The sequence below is a fragment of the Muscardinus avellanarius genome (assembly GCF_963383645.1).
Source record: "Muscardinus avellanarius genome assembly, chromosome: 19".
NCBI classification, from domain to species: Eukaryota; Metazoa; Chordata; class Mammalia; order Rodentia; family Gliridae; genus Muscardinus; species Muscardinus avellanarius.
Genome location: NC_137805.1, coordinates 1872132 through 1894164, shown reverse-complemented (window position 1 = coordinate 1894164; position 22033 = coordinate 1872132). Strand labels below are relative to the sequence as shown.

The 22033-nt window shown below is 45.0% G+C and overlaps 1 protein-coding gene across 5 annotated transcripts in view; it reads right to left on the bottom strand.

Moving 5' to 3' along the window:
- The window catches only part of KIF16B (kinesin family member 16B), a gene marked incomplete at both ends in the record, with an annotated part of 310078 nt that overhangs the window by 113789 nt on the left and 174256 nt on the right, over positions 1–22033 (bottom strand). For all 5 annotated transcript variants that reach the window (XM_080716112.1, XM_080716113.1, XM_080716114.1 and 2 more), the window contains one exon: positions 21005–21093. In XM_080716112.1, coding sequence (XP_080572238.1) covers positions 21005–21093 — 89 coding nt within the window. The remainder of the gene's footprint in view (positions 1–21004; positions 21094–22033) is intronic.

Genomic DNA, 22033 nt, shown 5'->3' with positions numbered 1-22033 from the left:
ACTTGCCGCCATGGAGCTGAGTCTGAATGTCATTAAGTACAGGACTTCATCAACATTAAAATATGATCACTTTTATTTAACAAAAAACAGAGCTTTAGTTGATATTTTCAGACTTCAGTACACAGTTTAGTCTTTCTAGAGGTATTTGCATAACTGAAAAGTCTCATTGGATAAAATACTCTTGAAATCAGAGGATTTTTCTGATGAAATTATTCTTATTCTTACTTTTCATTTTCTGTGAATAGCTCAATGTGTCCATCAGTAGACATTGCTTTGACAATGTCACACACATCTGGCACTAAGTCAAATGCTATATGATAGCCAGAGTTTGGACGAAAACCTGTCATGTGAGGATTGTTTACAACACCCAAGAACTGTTCTTGACACTTGGCATGCACCACCCTCTCCTGTTCTCCCAGCATTAATCACCCTCATTTCACAAAGCAAGAAACTGGGGCTTGGAAGCACATGAATAGCAGAGGGAGGACTGGAGTCAGTGTTTGCTACTAAAAGCCATACCCATTCCTGCTAAGGAGATGTGTTCTCTGGGAGGTCACAAAATTTGAGTTACACTAGCTAATGTGATATTTTAGTACCTCCTTCTTTTTTGTCAAGACAGTGCTGAGTAGTGTGGTAAGCAGCATGTGAGAGAGATATGACCTGGCCAGGCCTGTGAGTAACAAAGTGTCACACACAGAGAAGGGTACTGGACCCAGAGTTTAGTGATTCCTAGAATTGAGGCAAGCTTCCTGATTCTAGGTACTACCTGTGCCATGCTTTCTCTTGCAAAATATAGAAACACAGGGAATGCTCAATAAAACCAGATCCTGGTTTGCCACATGAGAAGTGGAAAGGCGTGAAACTTGGGAGAACCACAGAGGCCTGACAGCAAAGTTATGTCACAGATTTTGAACTGATCTTAAAGATGGCAGCAGAACGAGGTTGTTGAACACATGTACTCGGTGTTTTGTAGAGAGCTGCTGGAAGGGTAGCAAATGGGAATCCCTGAGACAACGTGGGATGTCGCTGCAGTTACTCAAGGAATGATGAAGGCAGGACTCAGGACAACTAAGATAAATAAATCAACATGTTTTCTGATATTCAGGAGGTCATTGCTGAAATTTGGTAACTGCTTGGATTTTGGCAGGAGTGGTGATAAGAAAGGAAGAGTCCAAGATGAGCCTTAGGTTCCTGGCCACGGGATGGAGATGGTGGAGAGGAATATGACTGCCATGAGATAGAGCTGTGCAGCCAGTCTGCGGGGATGCATACAAACTGCCTAAGAGACTCCTGTATGATCTCATCTAGTGTTTCATTTTTTCAGATGTTAAAGAAACTAAAGACCCTATCTCAGGGGTTTGTAGACAGGATCAAGTGGATAATACAGGTAAACTAAACGTCTGTATGAGACCTGCCTATTAGGCACCATGTACGCCTATTACATCACAGTCCACTCTCCATGCTACAGTCCACTGAGGCCGGGAGGAGTGCCGGGGAAGCAGTGCGCGCTGCATTTGTGCCAGTCCTGGGGTGAGAGAGTCCAGGGTAGTACCTGCCACCCAATGAAGCTCCCAACCAACTCCCCTCACGCTGGCGCTGCCGAGAGCCCTACACTGAATTTCCATGATGATCTTCTACCTTCTGGAAGGTGAGCTCAGTTTCACACACGTTCAATAATTCCAGAGTTGCCCAAATTGAGATGCCCAGCCAACAACGAGCTGGTGCTTAGACCCTTCTTAAAAATGGGGATATAGATTTTGTATTCACCAGCTTGCAGACAACAATTGAAACCACAGAGTGGGTGAGGTTTCCCAGAACACATGGGCAGAATAAGAACAAAAAAGCTTAGTGTGAAGTGTGAAGGATCTGAATGACCACACACTGCGCAGTGCCTGGCAGATACAGAGAGGCCCTCATGTGAGGCCAGGGCAGGTACTGGGGGCAGAGAAAGCACCTGAAAGCAGACAAAGGGGAATGCTTCTAAAAAAAGAAATCAGTGGTGTTAAATGATTTGAGGATGTCAAGTAAGACAGAACCTCAGCAACAGGTCCCCTTAGACTTAGCAACATGGAGTTCCCTGGTGACCTGGGAATGACCTTTGTCAAGTTGAGGCCAAACCACAGTAGGCTGAAGAGTGAGGAGGAGAAATGTGGAGACTGTGAGTATAAATGTGGTGGAGGGCTTTCTTGGTGATTTTCTTGCAGAAGGAAGGTAGTGATTTTAGAAAGATGGGTGTTCATTTTATTAAAGGAAATAGATATTTGCCTATCTGATTTCAGTACAAAGATGCTAGAAGGGAGACAGAGCATCTGGGTAGAAAAAAACTGGGATGAAACTAAGACTGTAATCAACAGAGGTCCCTATGAAGGCAGGGTAGAATGATGTGCAGGGCCAGGGCTCTGGAAGTAGTTTAACCCAGATCAAATTATGGTTTCTAGAGGACCAAGGGAAAGTCTCTCAACCTATCTAAGCCTCAGCTTTCTCATCAGAAGATAGACTAAAAAATAATCCTGGTCCTCACTAGATGAAAGGATTCAATGAAAATACATATGAGCACTCAGCAGCTAATAAATATTGAATATTAATCCTATTGGAATCATAGTGCAGGTAGAGAAGCTATTCTGAGACTGGTGAAAGGGGAGTTCTGCCATTGGGACAGGAGGGAAGGAGGACAGAATGGATGCAAAGCAGACATAGTATTTAAGAGTGTTGTTCTCTTAGGGCTTCTGTATTCTCTGTAAGTTCAGAAACAAAGCCCTCTACTAAGAGTAAGGAGAAACTATGGTGGGGTTAGAGATGTAAGAATCAGAGACATTATTTGTAATAGGTGAAAGGATTGGTGGGCAAGAGAACTGATAGTAAAATTAGCAAAAAAGGGCTAGCTAGGTATCATTCAAGCTTTGAAATGTGGTCTTCTCTTGTAGCACTGAGCTGAGATGCCTGGACAGAAGTTCAGGGTAGAGAGAAAGCTTGCTAGTTCCAGAGCTGGGGGTCTGTCAAGTGAAGAACAGAAAGAAAAGCTGAGACTTAAGGGGGAAAAAATGGCCAAGTGGACTGACAGGAGGAGGATGGCAGGAAGACTTGATTAGATATTGACTATGGACCTGGACAATACAAGGCTTAAGGAAGACAATGGGAAAGCAAAGGTGTCCCAGGATGGAAACTTGAGTACCACATCTACACTGCAGGATGGGTTACCAACACAGAACCACCAGAGAAAATGGCAGGGTTTAGAAAGATGATGACAGACTTTGGAGAAAATATCTGGAAGGAGAGGAGATGACAACAGGAAGGAGAGGCAAGCATGTGGGGGGGGGTCACACATATGCCGATAAGAAGTGCTCCAGGGGGCGGGGAAGAGTCTGGGAGCAGTGTGGAAGAGGACCTAAGTCTCTGGGCTGATGGAATCCCTGGCTCCTCCTCCCCAGGACATTTTCCTTTTACAACATTTGATTGGGATGGAAATGGGGAGAGACCTGCAGGCAGGACAGCTGCCAACCGTAGATGCTTGAGGCTGCAGCTTTGGCCCCTGCTGAAGGGTAGAATCCACTGAAATGCCAAGTCCTACTCAGGAAATCAGAGAGATATTCCCGTTTTAATTCCTCATAAAGATGTGTGACTTCGGCTCTGTGTTCTCTTTCTAAACAGGGAGTTTGGTTGTTTTCTAAGAAAAGTAATATGCGTTTGCTAAATAATATGATCATTTCCCCCAAAATAAGAATAATAATTTTTAAATGTTCAGTCTTAAAACAAGGTCACAAACAGTATGAATAGTCATAGTTACAAAGTTGGGAACTGTATTTTAAATATAAGATGATGCGAGATATTGCCTATATAACTCCTGCACAGTATTACATATTTTCTAGTTATACTTTAAAATGCATCTCTTTTCATAACTCATTCTAATTACTTCAGAGAGCAAACCACAATAGATTGCAAAATGTAAAAGCGAATGTGTCAGTAGCAAGAAATGTATATAAACAAAAATTGTATTTGAATGTGACTTCTTTTTTAAAGTAAGTATATTTCACTATCTTTACAGAAATTACCATGGCCCCAAATGCTGGTTTTTGAAATAATATAATTAGAAGGTAAACAACAAAAAGATGTATTTTTTTTGCAGGTGTTTAAAAATGATGGTTGGAAGCATACACACTGTGTGATATCCAACAAAAAAGCACAGCATACAACTATTTTTAATCAGAAATAATCGTTTCATTAAAAGACATCTGGCATTTTTAGGTATAAGTGCACATCTTGTAATTTACATTCCTGTCATCATTTAGCAATGGGAAAAGCAAGAGTTGGGAATCTCTCATCTCACACCATTACATCACAGAGATTAATTATATTAATCACAGTGAGACTGTGATTATTAAAAAAGGAAACAAAATTTAAATGAATTAAAAGCATAAACATATTCATCCTTATGTTGTCCTGACGGTGACCTCTGATACGATTTCACTTTCTAGCAGTAGAAAGGGGGTTATCCAGGTCCAGCCAATAGCTAAGCCGGTGGCTCTGGAAGGTGGACAGGGTTAGGGAAGTGAATCTCACCTGGCAATGGCACCGAGCTGGCGCAGTCATACCAGTTAATTCCACTACATGAATGTTTTGCTCTATTTTCTCAGCATGTATATGATTAGATAAGGTACAATTTTTGGTCAACATCATATTCCATACAGGATTGCCTTCAAGGTCACGCAATCCATGCCGCTGCACAGGCTTGAACTCTTCTTGGGCCCCACACCCGATGCTTTGCTACAGCCATCCTGAAATTCTTAACAGTGTTGGAATTGGGAGGGCCCATGTTTTCATTATGTAGCTGTTTCTGATCATGCCTACACCATCTATCAGGGTTCCTGTCTAGAATGCTTGGTGAGATTCTTCAGTCCAGATTTCAGCTAAGAAACTAGAAAAAGACTAGAATTCAGGAACTTTTGGCCAGTTCTACAACCAGGCAAGTCTTGAGGACACTGGGGCATCTTCAGGACTAAACAGAAACCTTACTTAGATTTGGGTGCTGGGGCTGTGCTAGCCAATCTTCTCCCAAAGCTGGAGGACATGACACATTCTAGGTATTATCTCAAGGCTAAGTGGAAAGCAGATACTCTCCAGAGTGGGTGTGGGGAGATCCATGAAAAAAAATACCCAGCCATCCATCTGGCACCAGCTCCTCAGATAAAGGCCTGCAGATGGGCACCAGCTCTCCTGTAAACCCCCTGGAAAGCTAAGAATAGCTGCTGTGCAGAGCAAAACACTATAATTTCTATATCACTCACTCCCCACCACCCTTCTCAAACCACTGCTTGGGTATCCAACAGAGACTGGCATACAGCTATATATCAGGGGAGGTGGTATCAAGATGGGAGATAAGACAAGAGGTCTCACAAAACAACTTAATACAAAAGTTTGTGAAATTAAGCCCTTCTTAGGTAGCAGAGTTTTTAACAAAAATACCCAAAGTACTCTGGGAGTGGTTTTCTAATGAACTTTTAAGTCCTTAGTCTAGAAAAGTACTAACAATTGCCAAAAAAAAAAAAAATCTTGTCTTTTGTACTGCACACAGACCATGTCCAAAGAAACAATGATTGCTTTATACTTTAAAAATAGTAAAAGTTGATGCCCTAAGCATTTTCAGTGAATTTATTTTCAGTCTCTGTCTTATAACAGTGGTGTGACTTGTTCTAATAAAGACAGCCAGGACCACAGGTGTTAAACACAGAGGAATTTCTGATGGTGCCCTAAGGTCACAGGCAATGTGAAAGATGGAGACTCAAGAGTGATGTCATATACTGAATGAAGTGATGTCATATACTGAACGTCATGTACAAACTCCTAAGTCCTGCCCCCTCCCTCATATTTCCTAGGCCAGGAGGCTGAAGCCCACAAGGTAGCAAAGAAGTACAAAACTTAACTAGCTCTCCCCAACTCTGCATCCATTCTTACATCTACCATGAAAGTCTGTCTCACCTGCTCAACCAAACCATGTATCTGTTATCCCAGAAAGAGCCTCTCCACAGTTAAAATAATTCATCCTTCCAAAGCATATGCCTTCCTGTTGGATGCCCAGAAAATTATGCTATAGGCCATTTTCCTACCACTTAGGCAGCCATGCACACTATATGTCCAGCAAATCTCTATCGGGCTCCTGCTGTGTAGGAGGCAGGAGGCTGGGGAGAAGAGAGCGGGCAAAGTGCCTCTTGACACTTGGGAGAGTGACCACAAGGTAAAGAAACGTGACGTAGGCACATCACTCAGAAGGCGACATGCCCAACAAGAACGGAACACTTTGGCCAGAGATGGCAGGGGTGGGGGTGCAGGCTTTTCAGCTGCAGGGAGCAGAGAAGGCCTGGCAGATGCAGTGCTGGCTGATCTGGGCTGTGAAACATGGACCACATTATGCTGGGCACGGTGCCCTCGGGAGCCTAGCTCACCAAGTAGAAGAAAAATAGAGAAGACAAAAGAGAGGTGTGTGGGGGAAGCAGCACACACACAGCCTCCTCCATCTACTTACTGGGTTAAGTAAATGGAGCTATGAGAAATAAAGCCAGGAAACTGGACTGTAACCAGAACGTCACAGGCCCACCTGACACCCTCTCAGGGTGCTGTCACAGAGGCGTCTCTCCACCAACCAGTGCAGTCCTCGTCATGGCTCTGGGCAGAACATTCAGGTGCTGGTGGCGCATGCACCCGTGAATTCACCTGTCAACATGCCGCCCAGTGGCATGCACTGTCCTAGGTACTGCAGATTCAAGAAAAGAAACCCAGTCTCTGCCTTTATGAACTTTCTTATCAGTGTGGGAGACAGTTAACTAACAGGTATTGAGTGCATTATGTGACAGGTGCTGTAGTAAGAATAAAACCAGGGGAGAGGGTGCAGAGAGAAGGGGACACCCAGAAGAGAGGTTTAGGAAGAAGCAACCATCAGGTGCATAAATGGCCACCATGAGGGGGAGGCAGGCAAAGACCAGGAGATGGTGAACATGGCCCACTGAGCGTCCAGTAAGACCAGCAGGTGAGAGGGGGAAACCAGGCCCAGGAGGGGCGAGGGCCAAGAGCACCGGCACAGATCAGAGGGCAGGAACTGTTTCCCCTCTACCCGGCCCTATTAGGATGACCCCTCCACACCTCAGCTCACTATACCCTGAGGGTGGTCTTCAGGACACACAGTAGGTGTCTAGGCAGAGACTGTGATGGGGAGCACTCTGAAGTCAGCGGCCTGTGCTCCAGAGCCAGGATCTTAGCCATGAGGAGGAGCAGGGAGGGAACTCGGGTGAGGAGAAGACGGTGCCAGCTAATGCAGGCCCCTCTTTGCCCTAAGAAATATCATTCCAGGTGCGGTGGTGCACCTAGAATCCCAGTAGGGGGGAAGCTGAGATAGAAGGATGATAGTTTGAGGCCAGCCTCAGCAACTTAATGAGACCCTGAGCAACTTAGTGAGACTCTAAGTCCAAAAACAATAAAAAGAGCTGGGGGTGCAGCCTCGAGGGAGAATGCTCCGGGTTCAATTCCCAGTACCACAAATTAAATAAACAAGCAAACAAATACTCCTTATCCCCTTGTGATGTGAAATAATTCACTGCAGCAAACTTAGGGAACACAGGTAAATAAACCAGTCCTACATTATCACTGCCCCACTGTGGCATCAGCCTTCAGCCGTTACATCCATGTACATGCACAAGGCTGAGAGTCCATCAGAAAGTCTACTTAGTAGTCATGTCTTCATAATACACACCTGGAACAAATTCCCAAGTCATTGACTATTACAGAGCAGAATAGTTTAATATCCACAGTTCCACAAAATAGATGCACTATGATTTAGGAACACAATTTCAGATTATTGGAAATGCACACAGACAGCCACTCTAAAGTTTGCTGGGATCTACACTAAATAACCCAAAAGAAATTAGTTTAAGAAAAGAAAGCTGCCTGCATTTGCAGAGTGCAGCAAAACAGAGAGCAGAGAAATCTGAAGATGCAGAGAAGACTTGAGCTGCACCGCGGCTCCTCTGCGGTGACGATACATCACAGAAGCAAGAGCTTCACAAGTGTTTTACATGTGTGTACGCCTTTGATACTGCACAAGAAAGACAGCATGTCAACGCATCTAAGCAGGCACTGCTTAAAACGAGCGCCGAGCCTCGGTGTGGGTGCACTGCTGGGCTGGCCTGTGACCACCCGGCTCTCCCTGCACTGCAGGTTCTTTTGCAGGCCTTCCACTCATGCCTTCTCCCCCGACTTCTCTCTCTTGACATTCCTTTCTCTTCCGCTACTCCCCTGATGCTTTAATTTAAGCAGTAGCTGTCACTGGAAAAAGAATTTTGGGTGCTGACAAAATACCAAAGCGGGCAAAGATTTATGTAAGAGGATTCATTGCAATGTTATAACAACAATTTAAATGAAAGGGGGAAACCTGAAGTTTGAAGTGTCCTTGGTAATAGGCAAAAGTTACACAAATTATTATATAAACACTGAATAAATCATGTCCAGTGACCTCAGGGGACGCTCACAAGAAAATGCTAATTTTTTAAACACTCTATATGAAGGTTTAATATAAAATATACAATTAAATATACATATACTTTATAATATAAGCAAATGGTACCAATATAAACCAATGATTATTCTTGGAGGAAGGATTATGAACACTTGTGATTACTTTCATTTCTGAGTATTTTTCTATAGCATTTCCTTTAGGATGAGAAAAACTACCTGAATTTTTAAAATCTACTTTGATTGCAGTAACCATTTCGGTTCGGTTTATGTCTATCAAACTCTTGTTCATTGCCGTTTATTTCCAACAATGATGACGATTGACCTTAGTAGATCATCTGATATAGTGGTTGCTGGCGGTGTCTAAGCATCTGAGGCCACTGAGTTGGGAGCTAGATCTTCAAGGCTCAAATTTTGTTCTCTGATAAGAGAGACATGCAAATCCTGCTTCGGAAAATAATCAACACATACACATGTGAGATCAAGAAATAATCCTCAAATACTCAGAAGTGGGAAAATGGTATTGAGAAAACCAAACTCTTCCATCTACCACTAAAAATAGAAACCAAGAGTGTATACATAGTTTCACCAACAGACACACTGCCAGCTGCTTACAGTGGTGACCAGGAATGAGGAGGACAGAAGGAGCCAAGAGTCCAGAAGAAACGGGATTGGGGTTGGTAAGACCTCTTTGGAAAGCGACATGTAAGTTGAGATCTTAGAGACTATGGAGGATTCTGTCATGTGAAAACTGACTGATGGTTGGACAAGTGTTGCAGGAAGAGGGAACAGCATTTGCAAAGACTTGGCAGCAAGAAGGCATTTGTACAACTGGAACTCTTTGTGGAATCAGAAACACACTCTAATCAATAAGTTAAAAACAGAGCATGGGCAGCATGGAGTCAAGTTAATATGATGTCACTTCAGAGGAAAATCATGCTGCCTCATGGGACTAAGTAAATCTACTGTCTTCTACCCTTTCCCACAACCATCATCCATCATTTCCTAGGAAAAGACCCATTTGCTCAGGTAACCTTTGTAACTTTACTTTAGGCTGCACATGTATAAAGAGCGCTGCACAAATACAGTCCAGCTTTCGGACAGGACAGCCTTCAGTGCCGGAATAAAGAGAAAATGTTATTTGAATTCAATGGCTCATCTTCCTGCCTACTTTGAAAACAGAAAACACACGAGCTCATCATTTAAAGTGGTTCACAGTGCAATAACACTCAAGGACAAAAAAGAAAAAAGGCCAAGTCAGTAATTAACACTAATCTCAGTTAATGGAGAAGAGGCCCACTTTGTTGAGCGGCCTTCATCACAAGTTCCCCAACACTGTGTATCTTAACAAGCTATTTAAGATAATCGATAGCAGTTGTAAAGTTAGCAAATGGGCCATAAAAAATGAGACAACTGAGACCAAAAACCGGAGAAGAAACCAGAACTGCAACAAACTAAACTAGATATAAGGGAACGCATAATTAAAAAAAAAAACGCCAGCAGGGACCAACACAGTAAATAACCATCAACTAAAACAAGGGCCAACTACCAAGCTACCAGCAGCATAAATACCGCCAACAACTTGCATAAAACTTCTGTGCTCCAAGGTCAGTGAGAAAAAAAGGAAGAGACAATTTTCAAGTAGGAGATGGTGAAGAGACGAGGAAATCTGGGCTGGCCAGGCAGTGTGCTCCTCCGGGATGCCGCCTCTGCTCGCAGAGGGTGCAGGGACCAGGACCTGGCTGAAGGGGATCCCTGCGAGGAGGTCTCTAGCTACCACCAGATTCTGTTTCTGAAGCCCCTTCTACATTGCTGTGAAGGGGAGAAGGCACCCCCTGAGCTCACACTGTTTAGTTGCCTAGTAAGTTCCAGGTTGTACGTGGGGCACCGAGCAAATGACAAGCCAGATTTGGTTCCTGGAAGCTTACAGTCATCCACAGTGAAGCTAAGGTTTGAAACAATGAACGATGTAACCCTGATTGATACTCTCTTACTTTGTTGAAAAAGGCGAATTTATCCACCCAGTTTACTGAAGGAAGGAGGAGGAGAGGTGTGGTAAGGAAGAAACTAAGAAAAGAAAATGAAACCAGATTCTTTTTGTGTAAGTGACTCCTAAAACATTTTGTTAGGAATCTAGTTCCTTCCAGCTTCACATTGCAGAGCTCTGTTCCCATTCTTAACCAGTTAGCACCAGGAATGCTGGAGCCAGGCTGAGAAGCATCCTGGAACAGCAGGTCGCTCAGGAGCTCCAGGAATCCTTGGTGGTAACACAGTGCCCGAGAAATGCTTTTCAAAAAAGCCATGGCTACAGGAACCCTCAATTCTATTTCCTGGGAATAGAGCCTAGAATTGGGTCCAGGAGAGTATACCTATACCACTGACACATTCAAAAAGTCAAGAAGATGTCTTTGCATCATGTTGGGGGGACATCCTCACATAGTGACAGTGGGAGTGGCAGGGATATGCACAAGCATTATGCAGAATGATTTGTGAGTATGGATCAAAAACCTTAAAACTACCTACTCCCTCTAACCTAGAAATTTCACCTCTACCTTTTTTCTCCCCTGAAGAAGCCACCATAGAAAAGCACAAAATTTTTCTACAAATCTCTTTATCCCAATAGCTTGTGATGGCATACAACAAAATGCCTATCAAAAAAGCTAAACTAAAAAAAGATATGGAATATATACACAATGAAATATTATATGAACTTGAAAATGATATGGAAAGTAGTTATGGAAGGATAATAAAAATAAATTGCCAAAACCTGTTACAAGTCCAGTATAACTCCATCTTATTAAAAGTAAAATGGAAACATAGATATATTTGTATCTTTCTATATTTCTATCTGCAGATATCTACATAGAGAGAGGGATAAAGGTTAGAATATACAGCAACATAACTAACTCTGCAGTAATTTCTGTTTTGCTTTTTCATGAGTTTAGATTTCCCATGGAGAATGTGTTAATCCCTCATCTCTTTCTCTCACTACTGAGACTTCAGACCATCTTCAGATCTGGGGTCCTTCCACAGCTATGAAGGTCTGTGTTGGCCCTGGTGTAGCCCAACTCACCCGCCTCCTCTCCTTGAGGAAGTTCCTTAGGCAGCTCATCAAATACAGGCCTGACCCTGGCTTCTGACATTCTTTTGTCTAAGAGGGCTTGAGAATTAGGTGTTTTTTTTTTCTATTCAGAATTTAATTATTCAAATTCATCCATTGAAATGAGCTCACCACTGGTTAGTACTTAAAGAAGGCTAATGCGACAGTTAATTTTTTTTTTTTTATTTCCAAGACTGAAAGGAACTTGGAATGTATCTAATTTTGCTTCAAGTACTTTCAAGAAGCTGTGAAAGCTCCCACACCCTGCCAAATGAGCTGCCTGCTTGCAGTCACGTCAAGAGGCACCGGAGGCCTGGGCCGTCAGCGTGGTTCATCTGAAAGTTGCTCTGCCAGCTGAGAAGAAATGTTTCCCCTGCAGGGAAATTATTTGCTGGCAAAGACTCTGACTGGGCACTTCTCCCAAGTGGAACAAACTCCGAAAGAAAGCCACAGGCTGCTTGCCCATGCAGAGGCCTCTGGCACGTGCACACCTCGGTTTCCAGGCAGCTCAGGATGAGGCCAGCGGTAAGTTCCAAACCATGTTAGAAATGATATGCCCAACTTTAGATGTCCAGTTGGGATGCCAAAATATCCTTGGGTAACAACTTTACTTTTAAAAACCTTTAAATCTTGCTGTTTCAGCTTTTGTGTGTCTGTGTGCTATATGGGTAACTTGGAAAATTAGTAGATTGCCTCTTAAACAAAGAGAAAAATGATTGGCCACTTTGAACATAAGTTGGCTCTTACTGAATGCAATATTTTGCAAACCAGCTATAATAATTCTTTAAGAGAGCTTCGCTCTGGGAGGAACTGGGTACTACGCAGAAACTTTTTATTTTCTTGTAAAAAAAACATATTGAAAGCCAGGTATGGTGGCGCATGCTTGTAATCCCAGTACTTGGGAGGCTGTGACAGGAGGGTTGCAGGTTCACGGCCAGCCTCAGCTATTTAGTGAGGATTGAGGCCTCTGCAACTCCATGAGACCTTGTTTCCAAAGAAAGAATAAAAATTAGGGCTGACGGTGTAGCTGGGAGGTAGAATGCCCCTGGGTTCCATCCCCAATATGGCACACACACACAAACAACAACAAAGAAAATATATTGAGGCTTATATGACACTGAAGAGAACAGAGTCTTGTTGTTTGAGAAAGTCACCAAAGATGCCAGAAAGGCTCACAAAGCCAGGGCAGGGTAACGCCTACACAGCATGCATGGCCACGGGGAGCGTGAGGCTCCTGGAGACCTGTGGGCAGACACATCTCTATTGGGCAGAATGCCTGCCCAATGCAGAGGAAGCATTTAGCTCAAACTAGAGAGGCACAGAAAGAGGCTGAGGACACACTCCTATACACAGCTGAACAAAGACGGTGTGAGGGTTGATAGACGGTTTACAGACACAGAAGCCTGGAGAGAGAGGTGCATGGTGCTTTACCCACATAAATCAAAAGATCAAGGTTGAAAGAGACAGAAGAGCATGAGAGAGGACAAGGTGATGAGATGTGGTGGGGTTGGAATTTACTCTGCAGAGATTGAGGAGCCAGGTCAGATTCCAGGGAGAGAAAGGGGTCACCACAAACAGCTAAGGAAGGACAGTGAGCGCCACTCCTGGGTTCAGGTTGGGAGGGGATTCCGGGGCATGCCCAGGAGTCGTTTCTGTATAGTCAAATGGAGGAAGTGGAAATCAGAGACAGACCAAATCCTGAATATGGCCACTGGACCACATGGGCCGTTTAAAAAAAAAAAATCTCTCCCATGTGTTCTTCTGTAAGGGGAGCTAACAGTTAATAAGTATCAACTTTCCTTATGCAATAATTAAGCAAGGGCCAGAGTGGAGGGACAAGTCTTAAAAGAAGAAAAAGGTGGCTTCAAATCTATGATCCTACCATATCAGTGTCCCAAGTACTAGAATTACAGGTGTGAGACTTATTGAAACCCTCAGCAATATAGGGAGCCTTGTATCCAAATTTTTAAAAAAATTAGAAAGGGCTGGGGATGTAGCTTGGAGGTAGAATGCCAAGAAAAAGAAAAAGAAAAAAGAGGAGGGGCAGAAGAAGGCTATGAAACAAGCTTTGGAGCAGGGGGTACCCCATTGATTCCTTGAATTCCTGTTTGTTAAAACTGGTACTACAGTCGGGCGTGGTGGTGCACGCTTGTAATCCCTGCACTTGGGAGGTGGAAACAGGAGGATCGCGCACGTTTGAAGCCAGCTGTGCTGGCTTAAGAGACCCTGTTTCCAAATAGAAAGTATAAAAATAGGTCTGGGAGTGTAGCCCGGAGGTAGAAGGGTTTTGAGGAACCCCAGTACCACAAAAAAAAAAAAAAAAAATTGGCACTACAGAGATGACAAGATAAATATGGGGTAAGAGATTCCAAACCTGGCATTATCACCAGGGCTTCGTCACTGGTCATACCAGAAGCTGGACAGTGGAGACAGATCCCAGGACTGTAAAGATGTGGTACCTGTGAGATGGAGCATCACCGAGACCTGGGGCACTGGGAGCAGGCCAGACTGCACAGCCCTCCCTCGTTCAGAGCCTCCAGAGTAACCCAAGTTTGGCATGTGCAAAAACAATACTGCTCTCCTGATTCCTGACGGACACCACGAGCATCTTCCCAGCATACTCCAAGGTGTCCAAGGCCCTGTGTGTCTTAACCACTCAAGTGCCAGCACAGTGCTGGTCAGGAGACAGCTCTCGAGTGCCAGGGAGTGAACGGGGAGTGGGAGGGCTGCGGCATCTGTCCCACTCAGCGGGATGAAGCGCCTCCATCCTCATCCACGGGGCGGTGCTGCTGCCAGACCGCACCACAGAGCCCAGCTTTTCCCACTCTGCTGACAGAATGCTCAATGCAGCCACTTAAGGCAGAAGCTCAAGGCCCAGACCCAGTTTCTCAAGATTGTTCTCATTGTTCACCTTGCCTCTGGACGACCTGTTCCTCCCCCTCCTCCTCCACATGTGCACTTCTGCTGAATGGCATGGGCCATCCAACCAATAACTTAAGCCGGAAAAAGGAAGTCAACATCTTTTCCTAGGTCAAAGTCCCATCCGGTCACCAGGACACTTTACTTCCTTCCCTGATTATCTCCACCCTCCCTCTCCCTCCAGGCACCTCTCGCGGAGTCTCAGGTCAGGCCTGTCGCTGTGGGTGAACCTTACAGACATTAAGTGTGCCACAAAAGGACTGCATGATCCCACCTGTACAAGGTCCTAAAGTAGTGAAACTGGGGGTTACAATATGTAGAACAGTCGTCAGAGCTGAGGAAGAAGGGAACCGAATTAATATTGGAGGAATACAGAATTTCATTTTGCAAGATGAAAATTGTTCTAGAGATTGTTTGCACAGTGAAGTCAATGTATGTAATGCTGCTATACCGTACATATAAAATTGGTTAGGATAGTAAACCTTACATTATGTGAAGTAAAAAATAAAGTGAAGAAATGTGTTACCAAATACACATGCGCATATACAAATGTTTCTCTGTTATGTTTTGGACCATGCATTTTAATCATAATCATACGTTCCAAACATGCTTTAAAAACAAGCTAATCATGCCGGGCGTGGTGGCGCACGCTTGTAATCCCCGCGCTTGGGAGGCAGAGACAGGAGGATCGTGCAGGTTCGAAGCCAGCCGCGCTCACTGGCTTAGGAGACCCTGTTTCCAAATAAAAGAAAATGTAAAAATAGGTCTGGGAGTGTAGCCCGAAGGTAGAAGGGCTTCCAGGAACCTCAGTACCACCAAAAAGAAAAAAAAAAAAAAAAAACAAGCTAATCAGAACTTACAAAAATGTTACACATATACATTATTATATATGTGCCCAAGCAACCTGAGCTACAATTTCTTTCCTACTTCTAACCCATCCTGCCCAAACATAAAAGTGTACTTCCCCAAAGAGTAGTTCCATTCATTTATCAGAGCAAACTGCAAATACTGGTGCTTGGCTTTCAGAGTTCTCTAGCCAGGCCTCACCCCACATACGCCTCTCCTCTCATGCTAACTCTTATCATTACTCCTCCACCATTCATCTGGTTGGCTCATGCAATTTTCCTCACACAGAACATTTTCTCTCCAGAGCCCAGAAAACAGTGGAAGTGGACTGGGGAAAAGAGCTGGGGAGGGGAGAAGGCAAACTGAAAAAAGAGCCAGGGCAAATAATGCTATGCCCATGTGTGAAGATATCACTACCAATAGCATTAACCTGTGCGGGGAGGAAGGGGCATGGGATCCAGACAGAAACACCACACATGCTGTGTGCACGTGTGTTCCTATCACATTGAACACGCAACCTCAGTATAGTGCATAATTACAATGCACCAACAAAAAAAGTATATTAAAAAAAAAAACAGGCCAGCCATGGTAATGCACACGTGTGATCCCAGTACTTTGGAAGCTGAGACAGGAACAGGAATATCACAGGTTTGAGGCCAGCCTCAGAAATTTAGTGAGACTCTGTTTTGAAATAAAAAATGAAATAGGGCTGGAGGCATTTGTAGCTCAGATGTAGAATGTCCCTATGTTCATGACCAGCAGCAGAGAGAGGGAGGGAGGGAGGGAGAGACAGACAGACAGACAGACAGACAGACAGACAGACAGACACAGAGACACAGAGACACAGAGAATGAGAATCTTCTCTCCAGTCTGCCATTCCTCTTCACGAACACTGCAGAGCCCAGCTCAGGTCCCAGTTCACTTGTGAACCATGGAGAGAATCCTCCAGCAGATGAGGGCAGTGATTTGGGTTGCTGAGGGGTGGATGGCCAGGGCCAAGTCTGACTAGCATTCTTTTCCTCTTTTCTCCAAGTAAGGCATTATTATAGACCTGGGACAGCTCTAGATCCTCAGCTATGGAAAAGAAAGCACCGGGCCACAGGCTCCAGAGAGAGCCTTACAAGGCTCTCAGAGGCTGCCATCCCTCCATGGTACACCCTTCCTTGACAAGAGGACTAGCTGTGAGTTCCAGGCTGTGTGTTACTATACTACTGAAGATGAGCTGAATTACACAGAAATTGGGAAGGTGTCATGATAGGGGAAAAATAGGTGGTGTCTGTAAGCTTTGAGGCCAAATGGGCTCCTATGAATTAGGCTGATCACACCAATTCCATGATGGAATCATGAAGGTGACCTCAGTGTCAACAAACACTGCTACTGCTAAGCCAATGGCCTCTGGTTTCCCAAGGCACCCACACATGCAGCAAGGCGCCCAAAGGGGACTGGCACCAGGAAAAGAATCCCTTCCTAGCACCCTCCCTTGCACCACGCCCTCCCCACCTGACCCCCCAGAGAACTGGCTACTTACTCCATCACTGCCAGCGGGAATCACTTGCTGTCTTGCTTTTACTCCACCTGCGCTCCGATGCAGAAGTCCATTTTCCCAGGCTCAGGGAGAAAGCCCGATGATACTTAATGGACTGCAGCCACCGCAGACTCAACAAATACACACTGATCTCTTCAAGTATCTTAGTGCTCCCTTCCACTCTTGAGAAAGAACATGTGCTTGTGTCCAAGCAGCTGATTATCTGGGATTAAACAGCTATTAGCTAGGGCTCAAGTATTAGATATATTTCTTTCAAAGTTCTTCCAAGTTTATTACATAGTGCTTACTTTAGGCTAAGGGTATGTATACTTGTAGACTTTTTTTTTTTAAGTATAATGAGTCTGACTTTGGCTTTGATTCTGTTTTGTTTTACTGAGTTGCTAGAATGGACAACTTCATAAAGAGGTATCTGCTTGCCATAAATCAGAGTAGGCAATTTTTCTCCAATTATATTTTAATTCATGAATAAGCATTCTCTATAGCAGGTAGCAAGTTGAGGGAGACTGGAATCCAGGGAGAAAGAAGGTATGAAAAGTATCAAATATTTTTTATTTGAATTTGTACCAGCAAGAATGTGTGTGTTAGCAGAAGCCAGGTGAACAGAACACATTATGCTGGAGGAGATACATCAGAACCATCCTTTTGGCCAACTGGATTCAGCTAACACAGGCCGCTTCTCACGTGTTCTCTGATTGCCTTTTCCTGCCTCCCAGCTCCTCATAAAGCTTTCCTTCCACCTTTTGCTTGAGGATCATCAACATGAACTTGAAATTATTCAAATAAAAATGATAACTGCACTGTCATTTGAGACTCAATCTACACCACAAAAATGCATCTGTCTGCATAATATATCTTGTTCCAATAAACTTAAAATAACCCTTCCCCAAATGATGCATGTCTTACTAAAATTCCATTCCTGATGTGTTGGCTATATTTTTATTAACCATATTATGTGATTAACACTTTAAACATAGTAATGAATAAGATAAGGCCCTTGATCCCAAACAGATTCCAACTAGTTGTAAAGACACGCAGCAGAATTCTTACCCAGATGCAAGCTGGAGCCCATCCTCTGTCTGCCCATCTCAGCAAAGGGTGTGTCGTCACCCTGGTTGTCCATACCTGACCTGGGACTCAACCTGGCTTTAACCTTGCTCCCCCTCTATGACTGAACTCAGATCCACGCCTCGTATCTTCCACTACAACTATGAAAACAGCTTTCCAAATAGAAGCCACTTCTATGTTATATTCTTGAAATAACATACATCCTTATTTTTACAGTAAGTCCACCTTGTTTAAAGCCTTCTAGAGGTCTGCCAGAGCTCTTAGCAAACAGACTCCTTCCAGCAGTCCACGTGAAGCCACTGCACTCGCCTCCCATCTGCCTGGAGCACGCCCCACTCTCCCCTCCTGCTTCAGGCTGTCACCTTCACTCACTCCACTCCAGCCATAGTGGACTGTGCCCTCCTCGGGCAGCCTCCCTGACAAGCACCGCCTCACAGCATTCTGGGCTGTTTTACTTCTTCTTTCTGGATTGACTTTCCGTGACCTGCTGACTGCTTCTCTCTGCGACCAGCATGTGAACGAGCCTTGCCAGGGCCATGGGCGGCTGTGCCCATTTAGAATCAGGCCTGGTTCACAGCAGGTCCTCAGAGAGGCTTGCTGACAGATAAACGTTACAAATAAGAAGAAAATAAAGATGATAGGAATGCAGCAATGTATGGTGAAGAGAGACAGTTGCTTTGGCTTGCAGGAAGGGAAGTTGTGGATAGCCTCCTGAGGCGAGATCACTTGCACCCTGCCTTGGAGAAGGAGCAGGTGGCAGGACAGACATGTATCTCAGGCTCTAAACTGTCAAAGGAAAGGCCCCACGGCACCAGCTAGTCCATGTGTGGCTCAGTGTTAAGAGCAGGCTCCGAGGTGGCCTGGAACACGTGGGGGGTACCCAGAGAGGGGCGCAGCTGGCAGAGAGCTGGGGTGGCAAGGGGTCAAAATTTTATTTTTTAAACCATGGCGAACCATTAAGACTTCCTGAGGATAAAAACTGGCACTCTTTGACCTGCACTTTATAATCACTGCACAAAATGATTTGAACTTAAAAACAAACAATAAACAAAAGATGGCACCACCTTTCATAGCACTAAATATTTCTCTGTGTGGCAAGGAGGGAAAAGGACTCCAATCCCATGTGTAAATGCAAGACAAAGAGGAACCCCAGGTCAGTGTCTCAGTTGACAAGCTGAGTGCAGAGTACTTTATGATTCTGAAAGACACACGATAGTCATGTTACCTTCCCAAATGGTTTCAAATTAAAAGGTGCCAGTGTCCCTGAAGAAAGGGGCACCTGAGTTTCAGGATTAACCAGGTCCTGGGCTAGGCAAGCACTTTTCAAATCACAGAACAAGTAGATAAGAAAAAATTATTTAACAGAGGACACCACACTATTTAAGCTGAAAATAACCCTACAGACCTGCATATATATTAAATTTAACATAAACATATAAATGATTAAATCTTAGTCACCTTAAAAGACATGTATAAAAACTACTGTAAGGAATTAAGGACCTATGATGAAAATGTGCTTCTATGCCGCCTCTGTGTGTACCTGGTGCTGTGTGACTGAACCCAAGCCGTGGTGCAGGCTGGGCACCACCTCCACCACTGAACACGCCCAGACCATAACACATACTGCCTGAAGCACTGATTGTTCAGGTGCTCTGAGAGAGAGTTTTCTTCTCAGGAGTCTTGCAGACATGTTTCATTTCAAAAGAGAATTATGTAATGAGCCAAACTTCCCTCAAAGCAATGGAAGGAGATGAGAAGGCTGAATGGTGAAGGCAAAAGCAGATCCAAGGGTGTGTCCTGTGCCCTTCCAGAAGCTGCAGGCCTGGTGTCACATAACTGGCTGTCTTTCTTTTCTTCTCTCTTTTCTTTTCTTTCCTTTTCCTTTCTTTTCTTTTCTTTCCTTTCCTCCCTTCCTTCTTCCTTTCTATTCGATCTCTCTCTCCTTCTTTAAACTCAAGCAAGGCACAGGATCTGGGCTTCTGTCTGCTGGTCTATGACAAAGGAATCTAGAAATATGCTCCCTGTGGGCATGGGCTTTCGCAAAGCAGACACTGGCCTGATGTGCTGGAGCGCGGGCCTCTGGGCTGATGGCTCGGCACCTATGAGAAGTGCTGAGCAGCAGCGCCCGCAAGGCGCAGCCGACTTACATAAGGTGAGCAGGATTCAGGCCAACATGGTGGTGGAGTGAGAGACCTGAGCACACACCACAGCCCCAACTCTCAAGCAGCGGGCAAGCGAATGTACACAAACCCTCAACAATGAAACAGGAATACAGTTGTTGTGGGAATTAAAAGAAATACATACAAGGTGCTTGGCACGAGACTGGCACATAGGAACCGCTGATAAGCTACAACTCTAGATGTGTTCTTATCTACCTTGTCTGCTTATTTACTGCTATTATATTATGTGAGATTCTCCTGGGAGGAAGGGAACCAGCCAGGACACTCAAGCTCCTCTCATCCGGTGCCCCCTTGCCAGGCACGTGTGTTAGCACCATTGTTTCCCAGATGTGCCCCCAGGGACCTGAGCAGGGAGGCTGACCACTCAGAGTCATGGGGCCACTCAACCACCCAGAAGGCTGGTTGTGTCCCCAGTAGACCCCTGGTGTTTGAAGCAGGAAAGATAACTTTGATGCCTTCGGAATCAAGGCTGCCTCTGTTACTGCAAATAATTTGCAAGATGAAATAAAAGTGTATGAGCCAAAGAGATCATGTGCTGAGTAATCAAAGTGCCAGCTTTAACATATTAGATAGTGATGAAAATGATAATGAACCATTGTAACAATCCTTGCTAATGCTCATTATGTTGTTCAGCAAAAAAAGCATAATCCCATTTATTTTGTGATTATAACCGAGTCAATTATGTACATATATATCAAGGGCTGGAAAGCAACTGGAAAAAGAGTGCAGCTGATGTGCTACAAAGGTGCCCTTGGAAGTTTACTTTCACCTTGCAACTGATGGCGTTGACCCAGTAAACCCCACAGCGGTGACGGTGACGAGGGCAGGGAAGGAGGCCTGCCGTGCACTCACCCAGGGTTATACAGCATGACCGCGGACAGGTTCTCACAGGACTTGGACAGGTCAGTCATGGACAAGCTGAAGGAGGACAGAAGGCCACTCTAAGAGCAGACACAGGGCAGAGCGGTTACCTTAGCAAGGAAGAGAAGGCCAGCGCTCAAGACTTGCTGCTTTCCACTAGTGACAGACAAGGGAATGCTCACACTCCTACTGAGAGCGCCACCTGAGGGCAGCAGGTGGGACCTTCGGGCCCTAGGACTCCTCACACCAGGCCCTGAAGAGGAAGCACTTTTCCCGGGCCTTGGCCTTCCAGCTGGGGGAAATTCACTGGGAACTGGGCAACCCAGACGGGCCTGGGCCAGGCTGCACTAAAGCTCAGGTGGACAAAGGGCCATGACCTCTGCCAGGGACCTTCTGGGCAGACAGGCTCTTCCCAGGATCTGTGCACGCATGTTCACCTAGTGGTAAAGACGAGAGGAGGAGAGGTGCGGGCACCAGAGGGGGATGTTTGACTTGTTTTGCTTCCATGGGAATCTACTCGCAAACAGATTTTCTTCCCTCTGGTATTCTAAAGCTGTACATGAAAAGGGACCCGCCAGGGTGACCCTTGGCTGGAAGAGAAAAGAGGCCTCCCACCAGCAGCCCTGGAGAAGGCCAGGGTCCGTAACCACATCGGCACTTTCCGCCTATGGTCTTGTCAGCCAGAGGCAGCTCTGAGGGAGCAGGCTGAGAGCAGAGGCTATGCAGGCTGGTGGCTGGGGCAAGGCTTCTGGCCTGCAGTCAGTACTGCGGCCAGGCTACCCCCAAGCCCTGTGTCCTCAGAGCAAGCGAGGACAAGTCTGTCTCGGGCCAGTTTCTCATCTCAGTGACCTGTGATATGGATGTGGTAACGCTGCTGTGGCTTGCAGGCCACATAGGAGAAGATAGACAGAAGAGAGGCACAACTCCTGGTGTGCAAAAACTAGTCTCTACTGTCCTCATCAGCCCAAGGACCAGCCGAGATGTCCCTGAACAGATTTTTTTTCTCTTATGTCTTCTTTC